The sequence below is a fragment of the Mauremys mutica genome, chromosome 1 (assembly GCF_020497125.1).
Source record: "Mauremys mutica isolate MM-2020 ecotype Southern chromosome 1, ASM2049712v1, whole genome shotgun sequence".
NCBI lineage: Eukaryota > Metazoa > Chordata > Testudines > Geoemydidae > Mauremys > Mauremys mutica.
Genome location: NC_059072.1, coordinates 360,495,300 through 360,503,320, shown reverse-complemented (window position 1 = coordinate 360,503,320; position 8,021 = coordinate 360,495,300). Strand labels below are relative to the sequence as shown.

The 8,021-nt window shown below is 48.7% G+C and overlaps 1 protein-coding gene across 1 annotated transcript; it reads right to left on the bottom strand.

Annotated features, from left to right (window-relative positions):
* Positions 1-2,539: 2,539 nt before the first annotated feature.
* LOC123353400 (olfactory receptor 51G2-like) lies at positions 2,540-3,475 on the bottom strand. Its single transcript, XM_044994432.1, has one exon. It carries the CDS (start codon positions 3,473-3,475, stop codon positions 2,540-2,542), a length of 936 nt encoding a protein of 311 aa, XP_044850367.1.
* Between the last annotated feature and the right edge of the window lie 4,546 nt (positions 3,476-8,021).

Genomic DNA, 8,021 nt, shown 5'->3' with positions numbered 1-8,021 from the left:
CTGGCAAATAGCTAATTTGATGCTGATTTTTTAAGAAGGGTCCAGAGGTGATCCCAGAAATTGCAGCCAAGTAATTCTAAGGTCAGTATCAGACAAATAGTTTGAAACCCGTGTGAGCCTGGGCCCAGTCACCACAGTGCTCAGCCGTGCCCATGTTACTGGGCCAACCTGTGGAGATGATCTTTGACCTCAGACTGCTTTCTCCCAACAAAACTGTCTAAGATGAGGCCCCTGTGGCTGTTGCCTCATTGTTTGGAAGTTACATCCATTCAGCCTCAATGGTTGCAGACACCAGTCTGGTGACTGTGCTGAAAGGCTCCGCATCATCATGACACCCCAACACTCCCCTCACACTTCAACTACCCACCCCTCAATGTCACTCCTTAGCAATCCCCACATCTGCCACAGATTGCTGGAGTCACGGGGCTTCCCAGAAGCAGCTGTCACAGGAGGCTGATATAAGAAGACTTTTATAGACCAATGTCAGAGGTGTTGCTCTGCGGAACCCTGACACAGCCCTGATCTTAGGGTCCCAGAGTATCTGATCACCTGGAATGTATTTATCCTCCCGCAACCACTGTGAGGCAGAGCAGGGCTATTAGTCACCTGTGTAGGGGCTCAGAGACATCCAATGGCTCCCCCACGGTCACACAGGGCAAAGGAATCAAACCCAGCTGTCTTGAGTCACAGAGCAATGCCGAGAACACAGGGCCAGCCTTCCAGCCATCCGAGCGGTGAGAAGTACAGCCGGATTCTCTGTTGCACCAGCAGAGCTCCTCCCTTCACTGCAGAGAGCAGGGATGGCAAAGAGCCAGTTGCAGGGGTTTGATTTGCTGGCCTGTTCTTCTCCTGCCTCAGTGGGGTTCAGAGCAGCCTAGGGGCTGAGCGAAACTCAGCCCACCGGTAACAGCTTTCAAGTGCACAGCTCATTCTTGCTAAGGCCTTGGGGATGGGGGCCAGAGTGCCCCCTAGTGGCCAAAGGTAGGCCTGCAGACATCTTTCCCTTACCTCCAAGGTAATAAGAAGAGCAATAATTTATTCTCAGACGGAAGTACTTAAAACAATAGCCTCCTTTGTGGGGCTGCATTACTCCAGTCTTCTCTAAAACACAAGATTTCCTACCCTCTGGCCACATCCTTCCCCTTTCCTCAGGAAACCCCCCACAAACTCTTTTTTGGGGTGAGCATCAGTTCAGGCTTGTTGCAACCCCTGCTCCTTTTCTGCAGAGGCCCCGCCACCTGCCCCATCTCCTCCCACTAGGCTCCTCCCCCTACTCCTCCACTTCCCATGAGGCTCCGCCCCCCTGGCCAGGCCACCAGCTGGACCACGGTAAGAGCTATCCTGAGAGCCAAGGCTGGGGTGGGGAGCCCCAGATTCTCCATCTCCCCTGGGGTGTAGCCTGTGAGGCAGGGACACAGGCTGGAGGCTTCTGTTGAGTCCACCAGCCCTCTGTCCAGGGCAGGTGGAGGATCTGGTGGTCCTCACAGTGGCTCTAGCTCTGCAGACACATTTCATCATGGCCCAGCTATAGCTTCTGGGCTGGAGAGGGGGTGGAAGGGAGCAGAGGGTGGGGTCTCATGGGGATAGAAGAGGGGTGTGGCAGTGTCACAGATGGGGTGGGGCTCCTGCCTCTGTCCCTCTTTTGATTTTGAAAAGGTGGTCACCCTGCAGTGAATGGGAAGGGCGGGATAGGCGCTAGTTGTGACTCTGTGGGGGAGATGAGGACCGTTTCCACCCCTTTTCATTGCTGGGGCAGCACAAAAGGGGGGCAGAGGAGGGAACCTGGGCCTGAGTCTCGTGCCAGGACTCCTGTGTGTCAGGCCCTCACTCACACACGCCGCTGTGCTCTGTCTCGGGGGGGAGTGTCCTCAGATGTGTGTTGTGTGCAAAGCCATGAATGGGGGTAGGGGGTTGCCTGAATGGCTTCTTCTGGGGTTCCTGCATAAATCATGTGTCTGAGATGACGCTGTCACAAAGACCAGGCAGAGGGCATAGGGGAAGGGTGAGTGTCTGTGCCCCTTCAGTAGCCCCTGGCCACAGCTGGTGCAGTTCTCATAGATCACACAGCACCCAGAGCCTTCGGGAAGGGCCAGTGGTGTGACTGCAGAACAGCTCTGCAGCTTTTTCATGGTCTGTGAATGTTTAACCACAGACGGGACAGTGACAAACCAGGTGTAATGGGAAACAACATCCACGTCCCTTCTCTTTATTGACTGTATCGAGAGGAATTCTGAGGTTGGAGCAGCCACTAATGTGGCTCTTTATGGGCCAAGATCCCACTGGTCCCCTGGCTCTCCATGAACAAAGTGACTTTTAAAACGCTGCTGCCTGCCTTGGCTTCCTTCACCCATTGCACTGTCCTCCCTCACCAGCCTCTCTCCCATTGCTCCAGGCCTTAGACCCTCTCTGAACCTGTCTCTACATAGCACAGATCAGTAGCTCATGTTGTCTTGGATTTAAGGGTCCAGGATGGAGTAGGTGGCCCATATTTTTCGTATCCTGTGTCACCGGTTTTGGAGCTGGATGATGAACTGACTCTTCACTTGATGAACACCCTGATTATCCTCTCACGAAGGTGTTTGCTTTTCACGCTGTACACGATTGGGTTCATCAGGGGTGGGATAAGCAGGTAGATGTAGCCCAGGGGAATCTGAAGCAAGTGAGAAGAGCCCTCCCCGAATCTGTGTACCATGGAAAGGCCGATCATTGGCGTGTAGAAAAGCAGGACAGCACAGAGGTGGGAGACGCAGGTGTTCATGGCCCTAAGGCATTTTGTGGGGGATGCAATGCTCAGCACTGCTTTGAGGATCATCACATAAGAGAGGAATATGAGCAGTGAGTCCAACCCCACCGTCAAGAGTGCAACCGACAAGCCATAGATACTGTTTACTCTGATATCTGAACAAGCCATCTTCATGACGTCCTGGTTTAGGCAGTAGCAATGGGAGAGGACATTGGATCGACAATATTGGAACCGTTGAAGAAGAAAAGGGAGCGGGAGAATTACAGCCACTCCTCTTAGCACACACACCAATCCCATCTTGCCTATTCTCTGCAGGGTTAAGATGGAGGCATATCTCAGTGGGTTACGGATCGCGATGAAGCGGTCAAAGGCCATCAACAAGAGCACAGAGGATTCAATGCATTGAAGCAAGTGGATGAAGAACAGCTGGGCAAAACAGGCATCGAGGCTGATCTCCCTAGAGTTAAACAAGAATATACCCAGTGCCGTCGGCATGGTGGATATCGATAAGGCAAGGTCTGTGATGGCCAACATGGAAAGGAAAATGTACATGGGCTCATGGAGGCTTGGATCTGTTTTTATAATGAACAGAATGACTGAATTTCCTACTATCGAAATAACGTACATTAAGCAGAAGGGGATAGATATCCAGATATGGACGTCTTCCTCACCTGGGAACCCGGTGAGAAGAAACACTGCAGAGTTGAATTTGGTGTTATTGACAGCTGACATAATGTACTGGGCAGGTCCGAGGAGTTCTGAACTTTCCATCCTAAAAGGAAAAAGGACAGGAGATTGAATGACATTTAGCGAGACATCTTTCTGCTCTCAATGCAAGTCTAGAGACTCCCAGGAGCTCAAGGAAGATCAGTAAAAACATAGTCTTGGATTTACACAATAAACAGGCAGATGGACATTGCCAGAGTGGATCAGATCCATAGTCCATCTAACCTAGTATCCAGTGGACAGTTCCAGATGCTTCAGAGGAAGTGGAAGACACCCTGCAATAGGCAGCTTTGAAATAACCTGCACCCACTAATTAGACAAATTTTGCGGTGCAAATCAGGAACGTTTAGAGCCCTTCGAAGGGTTTTTGAAAGAATCCTCACTACTCTAATTGCATTTTATGTTTATCTATATAAACATCCAGTCCCTCTTTGAATCCTGCTAAACTCTTGGCTCCATTGATGTAAACACATGGCAAATGCATGGGTTAAACTGTCACTGCATTTATCTCTCCTGCACCGAAGCTATTTATAAATGTGTTTCATTGCCATATTTTTTTTTATATCTATCTATCTATATATATATATATATTATTTTCTCCACTCTTGAGAGTCCAAATTAAGCCACTGCCTCTTTGCAGTACATGAGATACATTCTTAGGCACAAGTTCTTAATTTAATATCATTGACTTGAATGGCATTGCTCCAGATTTACAAGTATAAATTCAGTCAGAACTGGGCTCTGTTAACTTTCCCATACCAAATTTTCCAGGTGATATGCTCTGATCACCAAAAATCCATCCAAGAGTACCTGAAGTGCTTTGCCTGGCCAATGTTGACTGTATCCAGAGAGTTCAATCATCCTACAGCCTTCTCTTCATCCTCACTTGACCTGCATCCTCTTCTCATGCAATGGTCTGTAGATATTTGGCAAGTTACAAGCTAACACAGACAGTTACTTCAGTTGGGCAGGTGTGGAGTTAGTGTCACATATGGGTGAATAGTGAAAACACTAGGTTTGCACTAATATCTGGTTGAGTGTGCACATTACTTTACCATTCTTGTATAAGCAGTGATGAGCATAAATTACATACAACCACCATTACACTCCCCTTTCCTGCACCTCAGCTCTTCTTTGCCGAAACACAGACCAGCGGTTCTGTTGTCTCATGACTCTTTGGAAAGTCCTGCACAGTTATCGCAGAGGGATTGTGTTCTTGACCCTGAATGTAAGTGTTTGAAACAGCTACTGGTCAGTTACCAGATGATGGCATTATACAGCTGTTCCACTGAACAAAGGGTTAATAGCAGAAACCCATTGCAAAGAGTATGTGGAATATTGTAGCTCCTCTGACCCTTAGTTAATAGCTGACTGGTTCTCCTCAGGTTCTGTTCTGTCAGGCTGTAGCCTGTATCTGGCGTGGTAACCCTTGAGATCAGTATAAATTTTTTTTTATTCCCTGAGCTCTCAATCTCTGGTAGATAGTACCCCCAGCAGGTGTTATTCAAGCACAATGAGGGTTTGCAGGAAGTGGATTTCAAAGTCAAATGCATGCAGTATACATGGAAATTGAACATCATTTCACGCATAAAAGTAGTCTGTCGCTCTCTCTCCTTCTCTCTCTGAGTGTCTCTGTCCTGTATTCCTAAAATACGTAGCACCCAAAATTAGTATTGGGAGAGATATGGAGCTGAGATGCCATAATGAATCTGTAGGTTAAACCGAGTTTTTGGGATGTTTACTCATAGCTATATTGGGTTAACTACTGGGATGTTTGTCTTATGGCTTTATTGGGGGAAACCAGTATGGCTCTTCTGAATTTAAAAACAGGCTGCTGGAAATCATGAAGGAAGGGAAGCAGCAGCTGAAGAAGAACCATCTCTCAGTGAGCACTTCATGGAGGTTGAGAGACAACAGCAGAGCTACAAGCTGGGAAGAGCCTATTTCCAGGCTCCAGCCACGTTACCCAGCTTGTTGTCTCAGTTCTAGGAGTCTGGAGAGAGGTGGGGCAGCTGTTGCTGAGAAGCTCTTCAGACTGGCAGGCACAGACACCGCTGGGGAAGTCTGAAGGCCCTCGGCCTGCCTGGTTCCCCGTTAGAGTGGTAGGGTTTGGGGGACAGACACAAACAGACTGATTTTTGAAAACCCTCTTATTCTCCCATGTTACGCTTTATTCCTACAGTTCACATTACACACCACATTGGTTCCAGAAGGCTGGCTGGTCACTCATCTCACCACTACTCACAGCCTCCCAAAGGAAAGAACCACAGGTGCTGAACCCACTCAGACCTGCAGGGCAGGCACAGTCAGATTGCAGTGTGCTGTAGCCCAGGGGCCAGTCTGAGGGTGGGAGCATCATGGGATGCCATCCCATGAGAGGGCAGGGTACGAAGCCTGACATGTGGCACTCAGAGACTCCGAGATGCTGGTAGCCCAGTAACTCTGAGAGTTATCTACATGGCAGAGATTCTAGAGCCCTCAGCCAGTCAGGAAATAGAAATATGCCTCATCAGATCTTTTACCACAGAGCAATCAGCTCTGAATTCCTGCCTTCACAATTAACCTGGAGAATAAAACCTTTGAAAATGTGTTTGCTGATTAAATTTCCAGCAGCAAATAAACCTGAGGCAACTGGGGAACTAGTCACTGATATTCTGTGCGGTGTCCTCGCGCTCACCCCTGACAGGATCAGGCGCAAAGCACACGGCACCTGTAGAAATGGGACCCCTTGAGAAATCCTAATAGACTCATAGACTTTAAGGTCAGAAGGGACAGGGGCGGCTCTAGGATTTCCGCCGCCCCAAGCAGGGCGGCGCGCCGCGGGGGGCGCTCTAGCAGTCGCCGGTCCCGCGGCTCCGGTGGACCTCCCGCAGACGTGCCTGCGGATGTTCCACCGGAGCAGTGGGACCAGCGGCCCCTCCGCAGGCACGTCCGCGGGAGGTCTACCGGAGCCACGGTCCCAGCGGACCTTCTGCAGGCATGCCTGCGGGAGCTACGCTGGAGCCTCCTGCTGCCCTCCCCCTGGGATGCTGCCCCAAGCGCACTCTTGTCGCGCTGGGGTCTGGAGCCGGGCCTGAGAAGGGACCATTATGATCATCTAGTCTGACCTCCTGCACAATGCAGGCCACAGAATCTCACCCATCCATTTCTAACAACCCCCTAACCTATGTCTGAATTATTGAAGTACACAAATTGTGGTTTGAAGACCTCAAGCTGCAGAGAATCCTCCAGCAAGTGACCCGTGCCCCATGCTGCAGAGGAAGGCAAAAAACCTCCAGGGCCTCTGCCAATCTGCCCTGGAGGAAAATTCCTTCCCGACCCCAAATATGGTGATCAGTTAAACCCTGAGCATGTGGGCAAGACTCACCAGCCAGCACCGAGGAAAGAATTCTCTGTAGTAACTCACATCCCACCCCATCTAACATCCCATCACAGACCACTGGGCATACTTACCTGCTGATAATCAAAGATCAGTTGCCAAATTAATTGCCAAAATTAGGCTATCCCATCATACCATCACCTCCATAAACTTATCAAGCTTAGTCTTAAAGCCAGATATATCTTTTGCCCCCACTACTCCCCTTGGAAGGCTGTTCCAGAACTTCACTCCTCCTTCGTCCAATTTCAAGTCTAAACTTCCTAGTGTCCAGTTTATATCCATTTGTTCTTGTGTCCACATTGGTACTGAGCTTAAATAATTCCTCTCCATCCCTAATATTTATCCCTCTGATATATTTATAAAGAGCAATCATAACCCCCCTCAACCTTCTTTTGGTTAGGCTAAACAAGCCAAGCTCTTTGAGTCTCCTTTCATAAGACAGGTTTTCCATTCCTCGGATCATCCTAGTAGCCCTTCTCTGAACCTGTTCCAGTTTGAATTCATCCTTCTTAAATATGGGAGACCAGAACTGTACACAGCATTCCAGATGAGGTCTCACGAGTGCCTTGTATAACGGTACTAACACCTCCTTATCTTTGCTGGAAATACCTCACCTGATGCATCCTAAAACTGCATTAGCTTTTTTAACGGCCAGATCACATTGGCGGCTCATAGTCATCCGGTGATCAACCAATACTCCGAGGTCCTTCTCCTCCTCTGTTACTTCCAACTGATGTGTCCCCAAATTATAACTAAAATTCTTGTTATTTATCCCTAAATGCATGACCTTGCACTTTTCATATTAAATTTCATCCTATTACTATTACTCTAGTCTACAAGGTCATCCAGATCTTCCTGTATGATATCACGGTCCTTCTCTGTGTTAGCAATACCTCCCAGCTTTGTGTCATCCGCAAACTTTATTAGCACATTCCCGCTTTTTGTGCCAAGGTCAGTAATAAAGAGGTTAAATAAGATTGGTCCCAAAACTGATCCCTGAGGAATGCCACTAGTAACCTCCTTCCAGCCTGACAGTTCACCTTTCAGTACGATCCGTTGTAGTCTCCCCTTTAACCAGTTCCTTATCCGCCTTTCAATTTTCATATTGATCCCCATCTTTTCCAATTTAGCTAATAATTCCCCATGTGAAACCGTATAAAATGCCTTACTGAA

What these genes read in the sequence shown, in the direction of transcription:
- LOC123353400 (XM_044994432.1), bottom strand. Translation starts at nt 3,475, where the DNA reads ATGTCAGCTGTCAATAACACCAAATTCAACTCTGCAGTGTTTCTTCTC.